General features: G+C 51.3%; 1 protein-coding gene across 7 annotated transcripts in view; it reads left to right on the top strand.

The window, feature by feature from the left end:
- MAPKAP1 (MAPK associated protein 1) overlaps window positions 1-19669 on the top strand; it is a 75913-nt gene extending 56244 nt beyond the window's left edge. For 6 of the 7 annotated variants that reach the window (XM_080356096.1, XM_080356097.1, XM_080356093.1 and 3 more), the window contains 4 exons: window positions 4037-4177; window positions 8722-8859; window positions 16714-16811; window positions 18255-19669. In XM_080356096.1, the coding sequence (XP_080212222.1) occupies window positions 4037-4177; window positions 8722-8859; window positions 16714-16811; window positions 18255-18380 (503 nt within the window). In that variant the 3' untranslated portion in view covers window positions 18381-19669. The remainder of the gene's footprint in view (window positions 1-4036; window positions 4178-8721; window positions 8860-16713; window positions 16812-18254) is intronic. The other variant, XM_080356098.1, reaches the window with a different exon arrangement.
- Window positions 19670-20659: the final 990 nt, after the last annotated feature.

Raw genomic sequence — 20659 nt, 5'->3', positions numbered from 1 at the left:
TCGGAATTTTCTATGATGAGATGGGACTGAGTTACAAATATAACTCTGTATTTCACAGTAGTTCAAGTACTTGGACAAAAACACCATCTCCATACTGAACCTGGTTTAAAAAACACAAAGCAAAAAACCCCAACGACAGAGTAAAGATCTTCAACTGCTGTTTCCAGACTGGGAAACCTGTCAAACCTAGCGGCTGCGCACTCGCGCCAGGGTGGCCGGTGGAACACCGCGGGGCTCCGCCGCGCCGCGCGGCTGGGAGGGCGGGCGAGTGGCACCCCCGTGCCACTGGTGCTTTTTAGTCGGCTTCTGTGGGCAGAAAACTCTTCCCGTTGTTGGTTTGGATTGGTTTTTTGAAGTAGGAGCTGTTGTTGATGTTTGGTGGGTTTGGCGGCACAGGCTGAGCAGAGACGACAGCAGCGCTGCTGAGTCCCTGTGCTGAGCGGGAGGTGGGCGAGCTGGGTGGGTGGTGGGCGAGCTGGGCGGCAGCCGGGCAGGGCTGTGCTCGCTGCTGGGTACGGGCGGCTGTGCTGGGCAGAGCTGGGGGAGCACAGGCAGGTCCCGGTGGCCCCGCTGTCCCCGCACGGTGCCGAGGCCGCGGCTCTTTTCCTGCTCCCTCCGTGGGTTTCCCACCGCGCTGCTCCAGGAGCTGGTCCCTGTGGCCCAGGGCGGCGCCTCCCTCCAGGCTGTGCTTTGCGCTTCATGCAGCTTCTCATCCCGTACCTCATTTATCCCACACCTCGTTTCACCTTTTCTCATGTTTTCTTTCACAAAGTGATGTTAATTAGGCAGACTGTAAGGAAAACTGGCAGCGGTCTTTGCGAACCGAGCCTGCGTGTGTTGTGGAAGGAGTCTGCTCCTCCCGCACCCCGAGCGCTCTCTGTGCCGCCACAGCCGGGGCTGCTCTTGGGCTAAATAATAGACCTGGAGCATCCACTTTACTTGATTGTCTTCCCAAGCAGAAGCTTTTACGTTCAAAAGCCACACTGTGATCTCCATTACAAATACCCTGACAGGCCTGTAAATATTTGACAGGTTTATTCACAGCTGCTTGCATGTGGAAAATATTTTTCTGCTTTCCCCAGTCAGCTGGCGGGGCTGGCGGTGCCACAGCCATCCGTAGTGCCACAGCCGTCCTCGGTGCCACAGCCGTCCTCGGTGCCACAGCCGTCCTCGGTGCCACAGCCATCCCCGCCGAGCCGCGGGGTCACCGCAGTGTGCCAAGTTCTGCAGTCAGGTTTTCCCCTGCAGGGCATTTCTCCTGTTGTTACTGATATTACTGCCATTATCCCGGGACCCGCAGGGGTCCGCGTGTCTTGCCATCTTTAGACAGATGATCTGTTTGGATGCTGAAGTTCCTGGCTGCTCTCCCAAGAGCAGCAACTGTAGAAATTCTGTAAACCTGAATCCATTCACAAAGCTCCATAAAACAAAGTCGGCAGAGGTGCCGACACGCGGAGGATCTGAAAGGCTTCCAGAGCACAGTCGCTGCTCGGCTGCTCCGGCAGTTCAGGTGCTGACAAGGTGCTCGTGTTTTTGGCTGTAGTGACAGGTTTTCCCTTGGATATGATCTGGCAGGCTGCTGATTTTCTTCCTAATACTTTTAATTTGGGTGTGTGAAATCTGGGAAGACTCAGCATCATTACAGCGGCACGTCGTGCCCACTCGGGACAGTGGGGAGCGCAGGGGCAGCGGCACCCGCTGGGCGTCCTGCGGGTCTGGGTGCAGTGAAGTTCTGAGAGCATTTTGCAGGAGGTGCGAGGACAAGTTCAGGTGTTGCCATCCTTTGTGTTATTGCTGGATTTCTTACAGCTGCTGATCCAGTTTGTCTACTGGTGTAACGCTGTGTTAAGCCCCCACTGTACAGAGTTGTCCCCTCGCGTGGGGGAGTCTTGTCACCCGCCCTGGGGACGCTGCCGCGCGCTGGGAGGTGGCTGCTCTGAATCCCGAGCAGGGCTTCGTTTGGGGCAGCACTAACGAGCTCCCTGCGGACGGGGACGTGTGGGACTCGGGGTTCCCTCCCAGCCGCCTGCTCTCCACACCGTGCGCTGTCCCTGCTCTGTCCCCAGCCCGGCTGCCCGCGGGCAGGGGCACAGCCGGGGCAGCCGCCCGCCGTCCCCGCTGGGGCGGGGGGTGACGGGGGTCCCGGTTCCCCGGGCTGGACGGACCCATCGCTGGTCCCCGGGGGTGACGAGGGTCCTGGTTCCCGGGGCCAGACGGACCCATCGCTGGTCCCCGGGGGTGAGGAGGGTCCCGGTTCCCCGGCCGGGTAGCGCTGCCGCTGCCGTCCCCCTGCTCGGCTGCCCGGCACCGCTGTGCCACAGTGCTGCGCGGTGCTTTTAAGAGCACCAAAAAGTTTGACATATCTCAGTGTATCTTTGAAGTACTGCAGCATGAGGGTTTGACATGATACATTATGATAATCCATAGTATAGAGACATTAACACAGGGGTCTTTGACAAAATACATTGTAATGTCTCTGAAGGAGCCATTACAATTTATCTTGTCATTCTGGAGCGTAGAGTGGCTGCAATGTTAAGATGGCTCTGCATAAATTCACGTGTAGACTGTTTCATTTGATTTTTGGAATTCTTTTAAGTCAAATGGCACAGCCTCATTTGTAATTAACCCTTCGCTGTCCCCCTTCCCCCAAAAAAGGTCCCGAGTGGTGTGTCGGGAGCTGTGGCATCCCCTTGACCCCGGGCAGGCTGGAAAGCTGACATGACTGACATCTGTGAAATGGGAATATCCCGCTTTGCACTCTCAACGTGCATTTTGACCCATTTAACAGCAAATGCCAGTCTTGCTTTGATGCAGACATGAGAGGTGCTTGTCATCGGCAGCGGCGTTCCTTACAGAATGAACAGACAGGGAAGGGGACGCTGTCAGGCAGCCAGAAGGTCGCTCCGTGCTCGGTGGGGTTTTCTTCTCTCTCTCAGGTTTGTCCACCCCCCAGCACGTCCCATGCTGAGCAAGCAGTGGGTGCTTGTGCAACGCTGGATTCCCCCGCGGGAAGGGAAGGGAAGGGAAGGAGCTGCTGCTCCAGCAGAGCGCTCTGGGGCCAGGGTTCTCCTTCCCTGCAAGACCACTCCGTGCCATGGGGCTGCCCCACAGGCGGAGGGGCCGGGACCCTGCGCCCGGCGGGACGGTCGGCGCGGGCAGCGCTGGTGCTGACGCTGCTCCAGCCTCAAACAAAATGAATGCAAAACATCTGACAGGTTCTGAGCCTGCTGTGCTGGTTCTGTAAGACCTGTACTAAAATTCCATCATCTCATCTTCCCATTATTAAAATTTCAGCAAAATATAAAGTTTTCATTAATCTCCCGCAGCAAATTTAGTGCTCCGAACTGGCAGTTGGTTCAGCTTTTAGGACTACATTAGCTGGGAAATTAAACAAAACGTGTCATCCTCAGTATCTTCTGTAAGAAGCTAAATCAGTTTTCAAACATATTTATACCACTTTATCTAACAGCATCCGAATGATCATTTAGAGCTGAGATGCTTTATTAGCAGCTGGCATAGAAATTACTCTGCACAAAATTATATATCGCATTATAGTAATGTTTAAATTGGTGTTAATCCAACGTCATAAAATGTAAAAAATCTTTAAAGTGCGTTATATTTTTTCAGTAATTGGCATTTTGGCTTAATGAGATGTTACCTTTTATAAAGCCGGTACCTGCAGCAGTAATGAGAATACTAATCAGTAAATAAAGCGCAGCCCCGTGAGCGGGTGCCGCGGGTGCCACCGCGAGGGCCGGCGCCGCGTCCCCCGGGCAGCCCAGCGCGGTGCCACCGTCCGGGCTGGGCCAGGCCGCGGAGCCCCGGCTCGTGGAGCGGGACACGGCCGTGTGTCCTGCCGTCCTCAGTGCGTCAGGGATTGCGGCTTTGGGTGGAGGGTGAGGATTCCCCCCGGGGACAGGGACTTGGGCATTCTGCTGAGGAGCCCTCGCAGCTGCAGGCGTCGCGGCCGTACTTCGCGCTGGCTGAATCGCACGCGGGATTTAAACCTCTCGTTCATTATTGTTGCTTGTTTCAGGTTCAAGAGGAGAAGAGGTCTCGGAGGAGGACCCGCAGATCGACATCGCCACGGTCCAGGACATGCTCAGCAGCCACCATTACAAGTCCTTCAAAGTCAGCATGATCCATCGGCTTCGATTCACCACTGATGTTCAGTTAGGTAAATCAATCCCTACCGTAAGCGGGGAAGACGGGGCGGTTCAAAGCTCTGGCCGTCTCTCATGGCTGCCTGCCTGTCTCGGGCGTTTTCAGGCAGCCGTTATCATGCTGGTCTGTTGTGCCGCGGAGCACATCACTCCAAAGCGCTGCCAGCACTTCGGCGGTTAAAAAACTGCTTTCAGTTGAAAAGAATTCAGTATTTTTATTATCCACAATCAGCTAGCACACATTTCTTCCAAAATAAGCACATTATTTAATGACCCCCTCCCTTTTTTTTAATGTAGATTTCCTAATAGAAAGCTTCTTGCCAACTGTTTGGTTGTTTCTAAATGTCGCAATGCAAAATCAGGAATGATCAGGTTTGTCCTTTTCTGAGGCTGAAAGATTTTAAGGAGCAAGAGGAAATTTGAGGTGGAACAACGTACGACTGGTGTTCTCCAAAAGGTTTTCTGTTGCCCTTATTGGCTTTCTGAATGCTCTGGAAAACCCAAAGGCCAAGGGATGACAGAATCTTGAATGATAAAAGCCTTATTACTGTTCTAAAATGATTGAATGGCTTTTTATCTTTGTGTTTAAATTGTGAAAATTTGATTAATGATACATTGGTAGGTGACCTGTGACATTCCCACAAATACCTTCCATAGAGAAATGATTCAGCAGTAAAATATTAAGTGCCGTTATGTTTACAAAATACATTTATTCTGTAGAGTTCAGTGGAATTGTAACACTGACACTCCAGCAGTTTCTGTGTCGCTGTCACTACAGTCTCTTCGTTCCTCCGCCCTTCAGCACATACAGAAGTGACGTCTCTCAGTTTTCCCGACAAGCTTTCCTGGTTTATTCGGGGCTGCTGGGGAGGGACGGGCGCGCTGGTGCTGAGCGGGACGGCGCTGGGCTCACGTGTCTGGAAAGCGTCAGGACGAGAGCTGGCAAAGGTCGTGGCAGATCGGGAAAGACAAATGGTTAAGGAAGAACAGCTGTTAAATGAAACAAATGGCTTAACTCGTGTGCAGCGGCGCTGACCCTGTCCAGCGCTGTAAGGACCATAACATTTCCCTTTTATAACAGTCTATGAACTTGTATATTTTTGATGGCAGTGCACTGACAACGTGAGTTTTGTAATGTAATTACTTCTTAAAAATCAAAGAAAACCCCAGTGAGATATTCGAACTTTGGGCAAATGAACAGCATCAAAACCTCTCAGTAAGTCAAAAGTAATGTATGTCGCTGGGGTTTCTCTGGACATTTTTTAGGATATTAAAAGAGCAATGCTGGTAAAATAAGCACGGGGGTGCTATTTGGATCAGGGCTGCTGAGTGCTAGCGTGTTCATCTCCTGCGAGCGCCAGCCTGCTCCACAGCCTCAAACGGAAAACCCGTGTCTCATTTTTTCAATGTCTCATCAGTAACTGTGGTTTGGGAGCTATTCCGAGTCCATTTAATGATGGCAAAGACTTTTCTCTGTAGCATTTTTATGTCCTCAGTTTTATGCATCTGCCATAGCCAAGTGCCAGCTTTTCTAGAGGACGCCGAGGATCCAGAACGGTCCCACGGCCCCTCGTGGGCGGTGTGGAGGTGGCGGGAGCGGGAACGTGGCTCGGGGGCCGCGCTGAACGTGTCGGGTGCTTTGGGCCGAGTCGCAGTCCCTGGCGGCACGTGGGAGGACGTTTCCGTGGGCTGGACCCCCACACTAGTGCAGAAACCCCCGCACAGCCCGTCGGCACTCCCCGTTTGCTCCCACACTCCCAGTTTGCTCCTGTGCTCCTGGTTTGCTCCCGGTTTGCTCCCAGTTTGCTCCCGGTTTGCTCCCGGTTTGCTCCCTTGCTGCAGGACGCGCAGCCGCGTTGGGTTTGAGTCGCTGCGGTGCTGGGCTCTGTCTCGGGTGCGCAGGACAGGGAGCAGTGGCGCGAGCTGCCTTTGTGAGTTGCCGTTTGCATACCGGCTCTTTTGGAAACGTTAGAGCTGTTTTGAGGCCCGATCACTGAATTTGAGGCAAGGTCCACCAAAAGTCCTGGAGTAAGCTGGATGTGGCGTTCGTGGTGCCTGGTCCGGCAGCGCGAGGCGGTGCGTGGCGACGGTGGGGCCGTGCCGCGCTGCGGGCGGCTTCGCGGCTTTGCCCGCAGCAGGGTGGGCTCTGCGCTTTCTGGTTTCGCTCCTGTTCCGCTGTAAGGCACACGCAGCTGTACCCTCCGCGTTTTTACAAGGGCTCTGTCATGTTGTGGAGGAGTGAGATACATTCGCGTGGGTATCACATCAGCAAAATGAAAAGCATGTTGTCTTGGAAAATGGCTGCTGGGAAATATTTCAGACAAGGGGGGCAGGTGCAGACCCGACAAAGGGAGCAGGGACGGAGCGGTGTTACCGGACTGCGGCGCCCCAGACCTTTCTTTTGAGAAAATGAATGAATTAAAAAATAGTAGGAGCAGCATTTTTACTTGTTTTCTTGAGTGTGACTAATTTGCGCGGTGGTACAGGCTGCAGAAGCCACATACATAATAGTGTTTTGATTTTAGGTTTCAGCACATCCAGATTGTGAGAACAATAACAGAAAAAAGACAACATTCTTTGTCAGCGCGCGCTCTGGATGTGTGTGAGCTTAAGCCAGCGGTGTCGAGATACAGAAATAATGGATGAAGTATACAGCAACAATTTGCAGATAAAAATAATAGAAGTTAAAGTGTATTTTACATGATAAAAAAAAGATGAAAGAGGAGGAAGTCTGTGAGATCTGAGATGGTTGCAGAGCCCTGCTCGGGGAAGTAGCCTCTGCGGGAAGATTGATGCGGCGGGGAGTGACCTTGGCGTGGAGCAGGCGCTGGTGATGTATGTATGAGCATCGCGCTGCTAAATGGACCCAGATTTGTAGCACTAATATACATGGAAGCCCAGAACCAAACTCAGGATGGCAATAAATCAACAGCCACTTTGGGTGTCATTTCTGGTTTATATTCCACTATTGTTCTATCACTTTAATTCATGTCACTATCATCTGTTCATCTGGAACAGTTTTATATAATTTTCCAGTGGAGTTACCTGACAAATCCTATCAAATTAACAAGGTGCATTAACAATATTGACTGACTGTGAATTCCAAAGTTGCAGGACCATACAGTGAACATTTTTGAGCATATTTCCAGGGGTGAGGTTTTCAGAGGAAGGGATGGGGAGCAGCCCTTGCGCACACAGGATTTGCACCTTTATTTTTACAACTCGCCTTGACTTTTTCAGTGAGGAAATAAGAACTTGTACCGTCGACTTCGCGTGTTTTCCTTAAACTACGGAAAATGCCATTTTGAATAATTAACCATTGCAGTGGAATAGCAATGCCAATTTTAAATAATTTGTCCAAAATTAGATTACAAACCAAAATGGGCTCCAGATACAGCATCAGCCCGCTCGCATTACGAGTTCCAGCAGTCCTGGTGTTAACTGGACTCTTGATACAATGCTTGATTGAACTGTGGTCTCCGATGTGACGTGTGGTTGGTGACAAGGCGCGCTGTGGCGTTGGGTGGTGGCGCATTACGGGACGAGCTCCCGGCCAAGGGGCCAGGGTGAGGGGAACGGCTGCGCGTGGCGGAAAACACAAACCATCCTGACTTTGAGAACTCTTGGGGTCATTGTGGGGGGTTTGGGAGAGCCCTTATGTGCGTGGCATCTTACTTCTGTATTTTGTCACATCTCTTGAAAGTTCTGTCATCAGCACCTTCAGCTTTTCTTGTGCTTGAGACGAGCCGAGTGTTGTGTGTTGGAAACACCATAGCCGAACCCCACTGCGGGAAAAGGTTCTCTCTGTGTTTTTTCCAGAGATGCAAGAGATAAATGATGTTTAAATACCTTTTTCCTGTACTGCTCCCTTTTGTCGCTTTCCCATGAGCTTCTCCTGTAACTCATGGCTGAAGAGATACAATTATTTTGAAGGGTCGCCACAGCTCGATGTAAAAAGCACGCTGGGGTTCGTTCAGCGTGCCCGCAGCTCCTGGGCAGCGAGCTGCTGCTCTCAGCGGCGCTTGGCTGACGCTGCCCCATGGCACCAGGACGGATGGGAGGGACTGCTGGGGAGGGGACACGGGGACTTTGTGCCATGGGGCTCTGGTGCTGTCCCGGTGGGGTACAGTGTGGGTGCTGCTCCGGTGGGGCACGGTGTGTGTGCTGTCCCGGTGGGGCACGGTGTGTGTGCTGGCCAGGGACAGGCTGCGATAGTGTCTATTGCATAGAACGGTGGTGACTGAAAAACTAGCGGTATCATTTTATAAATCGTGCACCTCGTGTAGCTGCTGCTTCCAGGAGAGCTCTGCATGTGTTGAAAGGAATGTTTTCGGTGGTTTCTTTCTTGTTGGTATGCTCATGCAGGAGAATAAAATGCAGATTATCAATGCAGTTTGATAACCATTTGCTTTTGGTTTCAAAAGCTCCTGTGCTTTCAAAAAGCCCCAAAGGGCAATATACTTTCATCCCATTTAAGATTTATAAAGTGTGTCAAACAGCTGATATGAAATCGCTTAAACAGATCACTGCTGTGGCTCTCTATTCTTTCTCATCTCAGGTATTTCTGGAGACAAGGTAGAGATAGACCCTGTTACTAATCAGAAGGCCAGCACTAAGTTTTGGATTAAGCAGAAACCCATTTCAATCGATTCTGAACTCCTCTGTGCCTGTGACCTTGCGGAAGAAAAAAGCCCAAGTGAGTAGTCCTTTTTATTTATGTCCTCTCTTCTCTCCCTCCCTGTATGTGCTACATGTCCAAAGAATTATTGCTGCCATGTCCTTTTCTTTCCATAGGTGTATTTTATTCTTTATAGAATGTTTTTAATCTGACTCGGTTCTGTTACAGAGAACACAACATAAACAGATACACATTTTATGAGTGTCCTTTTCATGCTGCTTCCAGCTAATGGCGTCATTAAGAGCATTTCGTGCCCCCCGGCAGTAGCTGCGGGCAGTGTCACCCCAAGGAGACGCCGGCTCTCCAGCCCGTAGCTCGGGACTCAAATACGCGTTTCAGCATAATTACAGTGTTTTTGAACTTCTTAACATCCAGGTTGGTTTTAAACAATTTCTTAGATGCGAATGAGGGTCTCAGACATACAGTAAGTATGTAAGTGCCCTCTGAACGCACTTTGGCCGTGGCTGCAGGGTCACGACGTGCTGCTCCGGGAGCTCGGGTTTGGGAAGCAGGGACCGCGGGGCAGCCCCGCTCAGCCGCGGTGGCGACGGTCGGGGCTCACTGCCCATGGAGCGCGACTCTGCAAGCCGAGCGCTTCGGCTTGTTGTGTCAGTGGAGTCATGGAAGTCTAGATCTGTACAATGTGTTTGAAAAAGGACGAGATAGGCCCTGGGGGAATTGGGCAATGTCTCCCGGTGGTGCCAAAATGTAACTATCTACTATCAAAAAGTAACTGCGGTTCAAAAGCTCAGATGGATTTTATTACACTTGTGCTTTTGCAGGGTAGGGATGCTAAGTATTAAGTACTTATCTGCAAGGTGACAGAGAGGGAGAATTATGTGATACATATTTACAGAGGTAATGATCTGTTGAATTCTCTTGGAAGAGTAAATTTATGGCTGCCACAGATTTTATCAGCAATTATTGAACTATATCTTTCTCCCCTTCATTACCCCTTCCTACTTCCCTGTTCTTAGTCCAGTTATTATCTTCCTCTTCTATCTCTCCAGCGAGATTCCGTGGTCCTTGGGAAGGTGTGTTCCCAAGGAGAGGCTCCCGGTGACCAGACAGTCCAAACTGTGCAGCCCTTGTCTTTAGAGCTCAAGGTGGTTTTGCACTTGTAAACATGTTAACACCTCTGGCTTTGAGGCCACATTTCATTTCAAATGCAAACATGGTGGTAAAATCGTGCCCACAAAAAAGGGCTGTATCTGAAAAGCCGCCCTGGGAACCCAGGGTTTCCAGCTCACGCTCCTGTTAACACGATGGTCCGAGACCTTCCAGCTGAACCCCAGCACCGCATCCCGCCGGGCCGGGCTCTGCAGCCGCGCGGGGGAAATCGTGTTTGCACCCAAATCCGGCCAAGCCAGGGGGGTACAAGGGACAGAACTTCACCCGCAAGTAGCGGCCGGCGGCAGAAGGGCAGGACTGCGGCTGGAGCAAGGATCGCGGTCACTTTGTGAGGATGCTGGCAGGTTATGGCAAAGGCAACCTTTATGATTTCCTCATTTTCGCATGGCTGTCATAAACCCTTCCCATTAAATAAGTGTTCAGCATAGTTCCAGAAGGAGAAAATAATTCCTCCTGAAATGTGCTGACCTCTTCCCGAGTCACTGACGGTGTTCCCAAGTCATTCTTTTAGGCCAGGAGCAGAGACTTCTAGTGTGACACCTCAGAATGATGCATTTTGGGGACTCAACAGCAGATCAGTATCTCTGGAATTTTAAATGGAAAAAAGTTATTTTAGTAGCATAAAAGAATGAAACTCGCTGTATTTCACAAGTTTTGTCTGTGATTTTTATCAGCATAGTGATATATGTTTGTAGCAGAGTTTACATAAAAAAATTATTCCCGGATCTTCCTTGAATGAATTATTGCAAAGAGAGAGAGGCTGGGGAAAGATAAGGTCTTTGAGTTCCGCAATATATTTTGTTTTCATGTGGTTATCTCTTGTAACACAAACACGCTCCATCTCGTCTTTCAGGACTGTTGTGCACATGTAGCGGTGCTGGAGCGGTTGCAGCGGTGAAAGCTCCGCGTGTGGTTGGTGGGGCTCCCTGCCTCCCCAGGCGCCGCCTGGAATAACGCTGGGCCCGGCTTTGCTGGGCTGGCGCGCTGAGCCTCTGCGGAGATGGGGGTTTGCAGGGCCCTGCGGTGGCCGCGCTGTCCCACCAAGCCCAGGGGACTCTGCCGAGCCCGGTGCAGCCACAGGTTTCTGCAGGTTCCTCTGAACCTGGGAGCCAGCACAGCTCGGTATTCGTGAGCTCCTACTCTCTGCAGGCTGAAGAGATCTCACAGTTTTACTGACACTTTTCTGCAGGAATGTGAGAGCAGAAATCGTGTATCAATGCGGTAAAGAGCCTCTGCTTGTTTCCTGATAGTTTTCTTTGGAAAGCCAGTTCTGTGCCGCGCAGCTCTGGGGCGCTGGGTGAGCGCGGGGGGCTCCGCGGCTGGGGGGCGTGCTGGGGGCGTTCCCAGCGGGCGGACGCTTTCCGTGCCCTGAGTTTGCAGGACCTGGAGCTGCACACGGTGAGAACAGAAAATGAAAATAGAAAGCTTTGGCTTGTAATGTGCCATTAGTGTGGGTACTGTGGGCAGGGATGGCTGATGAGTTTTGTTTGCCCTGTAGTAGGCCTGGGTCAGCATTTGAATTTTTATTTGTAAATTAGATCAGACTCCCTGAATTTAGACAAAGGGAAGAGGTAATGGCCCTGCTGGCTCGATCAGATGCCATTAGAACCTGAAGACACTGCGTACAAACGGCTTGTTTAAATCAGGTTCAGTCTGATTATCACGAGAGATTCTGAATGTTTTGAGTCTTGAAAGGAAGCATCCTATCATTGAGAAATAAGATTTAAGCCTTAATAAAGTAGTTGTCATTTTTATAGCTGAAAAGAGCTTTGTATCTCAATTAAGTGTACATAATATAAAGTCTTAAGGAAGCAACATAATACGTTTAATACAATTATATCCCTTTGCAATAGTGTAATTTAAAGGAAATCTGATTCTGTTAATGTCTCTTACATTACCTGGACAAGGGAGAAACTTCAGTGTCACCGGCCGCTGCCTTTGTCCACGTTGCGGGTGGCCTGAGCGCGGCAGCGGTGGCTGCGCCGTGACCGTCCCTGCCCGGGCGCGCGGCCGCGGTGCTTGGTGGCCGTGGTGCCCATGACCGCGATACCGGTGGCCGCGGTGCCTGGTGGTTGCAGTGCCGGTGGCCGTGGTGCCCATGACCGCGGTACCGGTGGCCGCGGTGCCTGGTGGTTGCAGTGCCGGTGGCCGCGATGCCTGGTGGTTGCGATGCCTGGTGGTTGCGGTGCCGGTGGCTGCAGTGCCGGGTGCGTGGGACGAGCAGCCCCGTGGGCAGTGCTTTGCTGGCCCTGAGCTCAGCACTTGGGCTCACTCACAGTTTTCAAAATAACGTGGGGTTTTCCATTCATGAGTATTTTACGATAGCTGCAGAAGTCACTATTGTCTGATTATCTACTTGAAACACTGATGAAATATTCTCTATGATCCTTTTCTTGCCTTTTTTTCCTTTTAATAAAGCCAACACTTCTTGATTGCTAGATCCAAATGTCCCTAATATGAAGGCAGTCTAAACAAAGGTGTTCTGTAGGTCACAGAGTACATTGGTAACTTCGGTTTGTAATTTAATTGCCTGCTTTGCACCCTGCAGCTTAAGATTTCCTTTAAATTCTTATTCCATTGTTGCACTGGGGCTTAACAGAGTGTTAACCTGGTAATAGGCACAGGGCCTCCCCATTATATGTCTCGCTATCGAGCGGTTCTGCATGACTAGTTAAAAAAGATGGCAAGAAGATTAATGAAAGGCGCCTGGTACAGAAGGGGGGCAGGTACCTCTGCGAGACTTGTGGCGAGGAGATATTAGAGCTGAACCAGAGCTCGGCTTTTTCTTTATCCTGTGACCTCTGAACCTGCCGCACTGTCGAGAGCTGCCAGCGGAGCCGACGTTTTGATTGATGTTGCTACACGAGTCAGTCTTTCCCATTGAATTCCACATCTGCACGAAAATAGCTTTTCCAGCGGTATCCGCTCTGCCGTAAGTGATAGCCCCGCTGATGCCTGCGCGCCTGCGGGTGCTTCGCACTTAAAGCTAAAGGAACTTGATGTTTTAATTCAGTAGCCAGTTCCTCCAGATTATGCACGTTGGGTAGTACTAATTTAATGAATTTGTTACTGGGTTGTAAAAGGACAAAAACCGTACAGAAAGCGCCAGGAAGGTGCGGATGGTTCCTGCTGCTTGGGGCTGGAACGGAGCTGTTGCAGTTTGCTCAGAGCCTGCGCTGGAGCCGAGCAGAGCGGCAACAGCCGGCCGAGTGCCCTGCACACCGCACGGGATGCTGGGCTGGGCCCCGTTGTGAGGGAGGCAGAGTGTGAAAGAAGAGAAGAAAATTTGTACCCGATAGAAGGCTCATCACAGACCCGGATCAAAAGGTAGAAAATAGGTTCAGCAGGGAAAATGTTCCCAAACTTCAGGCTCGGAGTGGAAGAAACTTCCAAGCATGTAACAGAAATGAGGCCAAATGCGCACGGGCGCGCGGTTTGCAGAGCAGGTCAGCGCCGCGGCGGGACGGCACCGCTGGCACTGCTGGCACCGGCTTTGCTGCTCCCCGGCCAGGGCTGCGCTCGGGGTCGCGTGGGACAGGGGCGACAGGCCGGGGGTGTCGGGGCCCCGGGCAGCCCCTGCGCCTCCTTAAACCCACCCCTGCTCAAGAGCCTTTCGCGCGGGTCCTCTGGAGCACAATCAGGAGCGCGCATTGCCTCATCCTTTTAACAAATATGTTTTGTAGCCCTATTAAAAGGGGTCTTCATCTATCCTGTCAAAGCTATTCTGCTGGGGTTTTTTAGTTTAATTACACTATCCAATTAAAACTCCGTGCTGCATTTTGATTCGCTTCTCCTTGGGCTTGAGTGGATCTGACATTTACAGGACTCGCCTTTCAGGCAGACAATGGTGTGATTGATGAGGTGCAGACGCAATGAAGGAGGCGATTGCCATGTGGAAACACTGCTTAGTGCATTTTGATTTATTTATCATCTTTTTTCCCAAACAAGGCTGCTGGTGGGGAGGTTGTGGGCAACCCCGCGTTCCACCTCCGTTTTCACCGTTCTCACAAAAATATTTGTTTGTATTCTGCCTTTTGTAATAATTCAAAGGAGAAACAAAAGGCTTTGGGGAAAAAAAAATCCAGGTGTGTGAATAGTTACCACAATTTGACACGAAGGGGATGTGTGCAGCGCTTTAATAGCACCTCTGCTTTCAGCACATCTGGGAGCAAGACCTCCACTAGCGGCAGCGGAGGCTGTTGTGGTGCTAAAGCAGCGCTTGTGTTTTTGTGGGACCATCAGGCCCTGCTCTGGGGTCACAACCTCGTTTGTGGGGCGCGCACGTGGATCTCAGGCACCCGAGTCCCTCCCAGGGCTGTTCGGTGAGATGGAACGGGCTGGTGAGCAGAGGTCACCCCATTGCACGCAGCATTTTAAGTACATTTGCCTTTGTACAGAAGCATTGGTTGGTTGTATAGTGTTTGCATCATTCCTTGCCTTTTTACTAGTATATTTCTATTTCTTTATAATCCATTCTGAGTCCGTGAGAGGGCATTTCAAGGTCTGATCCTGTTGTAGCCACAGTTTCTGAAACAGTGAAAATCTGTGATGATGTCAAATGATGCCCATAAGTGTTTTGCTCTTCAGTGAGGTCTTTCTCCAGCTATTTATCCCACTAATAACTCTTAATTGTTGACTTCTGCCTTATGACCCTGTAATGACAAAGCAATCGTCAAGGTATATTGACAAATTAACATAAATTTGCATTTCCCCGTGTTTGTTTTCTTTTTTGTCCAAGTCATGAATATTCTTTCATCCTCCAGTGCACAGAGTTGTGATGCGGCACTGGAAAGAGCGCGCGGTGTGTGTGGCGGAGCCGCCGTAGTGAAGCGTTCGTGCAAAACCCGCGTTGTTTTAATTCTGCCACCGCGGGCAGTGGGAGCCACTGGAGTTGCTGCTGTTTGTTACCAGATATTCCTATATGGAAATATAAGCCCATTGAAGTTCCTATTGATCTCTCAATTGTCAAGGGTGGTGCTCCATTGGAAGGAGGTACAGCACATATTTAAGCACTCTTGGAAATGGAAATCAATCTCACAATTTAGAAATTCCATCTGGCTGGAACAGTAGCCGAGCAGAGTGCCAGTTAGGATTTCAATGAACTAATATTTCATGCTGTAAATAGTGTAATGTGGACACGGAGCACATAAACATAATGCCGTAATGGGGCTTTCGGAAGAAAAGTCTGCTCAGCTCCTTTGCACTCAATCACCCGTCAGGGCGCAGGCCGTGCCGTGGACTTGGCAGCGGGCTCAGCGGCGGCACCGCGGCCCCCGTGTCCCTGAGCATCCCGTGTGCCGCGGCCACTGTGCCACGGCCCCTGTGCCACATCCCCCTGCCCCCGAGCGGCCCCTATGCCGTGTCCCCTGTGCCACGTCCCCCTGCCCCCGAGCGGCCCCTGTGCCGCAGCCCCCACTCCATGTCCCCCGGGTGTGCCACTGAGCGCAGCCCATGGCTCGGTGTGGCTGTTACCAGCGTCTGTCCCTCTAATTGTCATCAAAAGAGCCGAGTCCTCGCAATTCTAAAATTGCTCAAAAGCAGAGTTCTGCTCTGCCAGCTAGGTAAGCGCTTTTGCTGGAAAGGAGTAAATCACGGGTTTGCGAGAAGGACGGGGGCGCTGGGGAGAGTTTCTCCAGCAGCAGGACAGCGGCCAGGTCGCGCTCGGGTGGCTCTGGTTCCGCGTCCTGTCCCCGTGCCGGGCGGCAGAGCCGGGACAGCGTGGGTGGACGGGGCCGTGACCGTGAGCTGCCCACTCCCGCACAGAGAGCCCGGCTGGGTCCTCCAGACCTGGTCTCAGTTCTAGTGATGCGTCTGTGTAACTGTGATCTGAAGTGTCCAAGGACAAGCGCGGTGTCGTGTCCCCAGGAGCGGTGCCCGGACGCCTTCAGAATGCTAAAGGGGCAGAGCGGGGCGCATGCATTACCATGCTGATGAGCGCGGCCGGGGTTCCCGCATCTTTAGTACCACCGAGGCATCGTTTGTCAAATGATTTAAAGGGATTTTTATTATTATTATTAGCCAATTTTTCAATATAGAATTTATATTCCAGGTTAGTGCATCATAATGGTGTTTAATTAACATGCCACAATAAAATACTCGCATCTCAGATTTCCTGGCCGCAGATCTGAGCGTATATCAGTCACTATTTGGTAACCTGGAGAATTAGATAATGTAAATAAGGCTTCAAATTAGCTTTCCTCCAGGAAAGACCCGAATTTACAGTAACGTGGCTGTTACTTTACGGATTACTTAACTTTGACCTTTGAACTGAATAAATTGTGAGAAAACTGAGGGAAAAGTACAATGTATAGAATAGGTTTGGTTGTAATTTTGGAGCCATACACACCCACACCAGTGAAGGGTGTTTTGCGTTCCCATGTGTTCTGCAGACAGACCTTGACGCCGGAGCCACGGCCACGGGCTGCGGTTAATTGGCCTTTTATTTTACATACAACCCTTATCTCCTGCACGGGGTGATTATACGGCGAGTAGTTCCCTAAAGCCGCCCTGTTGCGGCAGTTCGGCTGCAGCGCGGGCGGGCTGAGCGGCGCTAACCAGCCGTTTGATGGGTTCTGCATTTCCTGCAGCGGGGATGTGATGGGAGAAGGAACCTTATTGAGCCGGGCTCAGCTGCTCCCGTGAGCCACCACTTGCCGTCAGTCGCAGTGACACGCGACGCCTGTCAGCGCGGCGGGACCCGCCATCTGCGCGCCCTCAGCTCCTCTCTTCTTGTCTTTGCAGGTCATGCAATATTTAAACTTACATATCTAAGCAATCATGACTACAAACACCTTTACTTTGAATCAGATGCTGCTACTGTCAATGAAATTGTACTGAAGGTGAGTATTCGATGGTGACGTGTCCCAGGAGGGCGAGCGGGGGCTCTGGGGGCGCCGGGAGCTCCGGGCGCTGCCCGCGTTGCTGTTGAGCAGCCGCGCAGGCAGCGCCGCTTCTGTGCCGCGTTCCCTTGTGTGTTTGGCTCTAGTTGATGAGACACCAGCTCTCTGTGGAATTTCGTAGGGACACACCAGCTTCCGTTGTGCCCGTCACGTCTGTTCCGGACGCGGGTGTTTGTGCCAAGCCAAAAGGTTGTTTTTCCACCCAATACTCCATCAGATCTATTTGCTTTTCCTGTGGCTCAGTACACATACTGACTTATTTTCTGAAACAAATTTTTGTTGCACTCTGGAATGGTTAATTTGGATTTTCCACAAACGAACATTTTATAGCAATCCAGAATTGAAAGAGCAGTGATTTTGGCAAGCCATCTGTTACGTTTGCTCTGATTTCCTGCGTGGAGTTTGGAGGATTGCTAAGTAACTGACATACGATAATTTTTATTAATAGTGTAGCAGGTGAGTGTATTTTGGGGATTTTCAACTCACTTCCTGAACCGTTAGGCCAAGTCTTTTGTTCCTACTTTATCTTAAATAAGCTGCTGTAATCAGAGCACTCGACACATCTGAAAGTGGTCGGAGAAGATTTGCTGGGACTGACGTGAATATTGAAGAGGGAGATACTGTTGCACAGCTTTTCCTTGGCTCGCAGGTTGTTGGTAGTGAACGTTCCCTGGTTTCATGCACAGGCCACCGGTTTGTTCTCAGTTCCGTATTGGCAGCCTCAGAAATCCCGCTGCTCAGGTTCGGGTTTTCACACGAGCAAGTGAGAAAGGCTGAGGCTTTATTGACCGTGAAAACTCCCTACACTTTTATGCCTTAAGCTGTAATATGGAATGAAAGTGAAACACTCTACAGTGCATAAAATTGTGCAAGTTTTAAGGCACAGCATATTACCCAGCTAATGGCAGACCAAAGGGCATTTTTATCTTTTTGATTCTTGCATTAACCTTCCATTAAAATTATCTATGTGATTATCACAAAGCACTGGAGATAATAAATTTAGGGAATAGCAGGCTTGTTAAATATCATTTTAAAATGCTTTCATCAAGTAAAATGTGCCAAAACACAGGGAAACTCTGAGATGAGCCGAGTATGCAAACATGGCAAGGGAAGAATCGCGTCTGCCGAAGCCGATAAGGGTGTTTATTGAAGCCGTGACGGTGTCGGGCCGGCGCTCCGGGGCTTTGCCCTGCGGTGTCCCGGAGGTGCGGGTGACACGGGTGGGACGTGGGAGCACAGTGGGACCAGTGCTGCCGCTGGTGCTCTGCGCTGCCGGGCTCAGGTTTGCTAAAGCCTGGCTCAGCTGGGCGGGAGAGGGGCCCTGCCCGCTGGGCTGCCCCGCCGGAGCGCCACCGACGTTAAATACCGGCTCGTGTCTTGCAGGTTAACTACATTCTGGAGTCGCGAGCAAGCACAGCCAGAGCAGATTATTTTGCTCAGAAACAAAGAAAACTGAGCAGGAGAACAAGCTTCAGCTTCCAGAAGGAGAAGAAGTCGGGGCCGCAGTGAGGCCTGGCCCAGGAGAGCCCGTCTGCCGGGCCGAGCGCCGCGGGAGCCGCTGCTGCGCGCACCGAGCGGCCGCGCCGCCGCCGTCCCGCCCGAGGTGCCGCGGTGGCCGCGGGACGCCTCCCGTGACAAAATAAAGAGCCATATCAGCCGGAAAGAAGACTGTTACGCTTCAGGTTCCTTTGATTAGAAATAAGAGAATGACGTAGACTGGCATCATTTAATTACTGTATTATGTACAATCACAAGAAGAGATGTGATTACATGTTATTTCACAGCCTGGCTAAAATAAATTATATACATCTGTAATACACCCACGTACACGCAGGTATTGCTTGTGACATGATCAAATTTCTAAAAACAAAATGTAGGACAAATGTATCCATTTTTACTATTAATAAACAGATGTAATCTTTTCCGAGGCCCATATGATGCACAGTTATTTGGGGGGAGGCTGCAGTCCCAGATGGTTTCACTGCTGTTGCTGAAGTGCAGGAGGCAGCCGTGAGCCAGGGCACCGCAGCCGGCGCAGGGAGCTGGTTCGTGAGGCAGCGCTGAGACAGTCCAGTCTGTTGTGGTTTGTTTTGTTCAGAAATATTTTATTTAACTGTGCTTTTCAGCTTTGCGTACGTTTTACTGGAAGTCATTTGCTCCAGTCACCGCAGTGTCCTGAAAGCAGGCAGCACCTGGCGGTGGGCAGGAGCGCCGGCTCCGCCGCCTTCGGGACTCTGGGAAATGCCTTCGCTTTTTCTTAATATTGTTCTTTAAAAATAAAAATTAAGACCTGCTTTGTACTGGGATTTGTAACTATCTTGGCCTTGTCCACACGTGAAGGGGATTACTGGGAACCAGGCTGCGGTTCTGGTTCGGTTCACCAGAGGTGTCCTTCAGAGATCTCCCCCGGCTCCGCCGCCGGAGCTCCGCATGGCTCCCAGGGATTCGGTGTCACCAAAATGCCGCCAGTTCCGAGGGGTGTTTAACCGCGGTGGGGGCTGCGGGTCCCGCGGGCAGAGCAGGTTCCCTCCCCGTCCTGCCTTCGTACACAGAAAACTGCCTGAGCCTCACGCGGCCTGAGCGGGCAACGCCGGCAGAGCGAGCTCGTCCCTCGCCGGTTAGTGGAGGCCCAGCGGTGCCGGCGCTGCCGCGGGAGCCCCGGCCTCGCTCTGCAGTCTTCCACAGAATCTGCAAAACGCGAGAAAAGTATTTTATAGTGTGATATTACATTTTGTAATATTTTATATGTGCAAATGCAGCACAGATGCAATGGGGAGAGACCCTTCAATAATGCAATGTAAATGACTCTTTTAACCAACTTTGTGAACTATTTAACATTAAAGTTGTTACGTGAATGTTCTTTTGCCATGTAGTTTCAATTATTTAAACTGAGCTCAAAAATTGCCTACGTTGATATCAGAAACTAGAGAAGTCTGGTTTTCTCCGTGGCTGTAATGCTATTGCCACCCACTTACATTTATGTGTTACCAGTAGCTATTCCATATGTGCAGTATTTTGCTTTCAGCAAAGCCTGAAGACTCACATAATAATCAGATCTCTGGCTGAACTGCGGCGCTGCCCGCGGGCGCAGAGCCCCATGCCGGACACGTGCGGGTGCCCCGTCTCTCCGGTTGTGCCGCGCGGTGCTGCCGTGCGGCGGAGCTGGGACACGCAGCACGTCCGGGGAGCAGCCGAGCTGGGGAGCCCTGGATGAGTTTATTTGCTCTGAAAGGGCTGTTTGCAGCTAAGATGTGAATTTAGTTTCAAAGACCAGATCCAGCTGAATACGTGGTGTGGAGAAAACCGTCCCAAAATTCTGGAATCGTCCAGCATTTCAGGAGCTGAACAGCCTCTCCCTCCGAACAGACGTTTCCACCATTTGGTGCTTGCTGAAGGGGTTAAATCAGAGCTCATGGTTGCAATCTGTGCGCAGCCGAACGCAAACCCAGCACGGGCTGGTCCTTCCCGGTAGTTGTAGATTTAATTGATTCAGATGGGCATTCAACTGGGTCAGCAAAGCAAGCTGTTCCCGTGCCGTCGCGGCTCCGGCGGGAGGGCGGCTGCGCGCCACGCGGCCGCTGCCCACGGCCGAGCTGCCGGAGGCACCGGAGCTTTGCTGAATCTTCCCCTACTTCTGTTGGAGGGGACCCGGCTGCACGTGCACCGGGGGCTTTACGGCCCATTGCACCTCACGGAGCAGAGCGTGCGCTTGAGAACAGTCACGGGCACAGGCCTGGTGAGAGTCCACCAGGGGAGACGGTGACCCTGAGACCCCACCGTCGTTCATC

This window comes from Nesoenas mayeri, assembly GCF_963082525.1.
Source record: "Nesoenas mayeri genome assembly, chromosome: 18".
Taxonomy (NCBI): domain Eukaryota; kingdom Metazoa; phylum Chordata; class Aves; order Columbiformes; family Columbidae; genus Nesoenas; species Nesoenas mayeri.
This window is presented reverse-complemented; position numbering and strand designations above follow the sequence as displayed.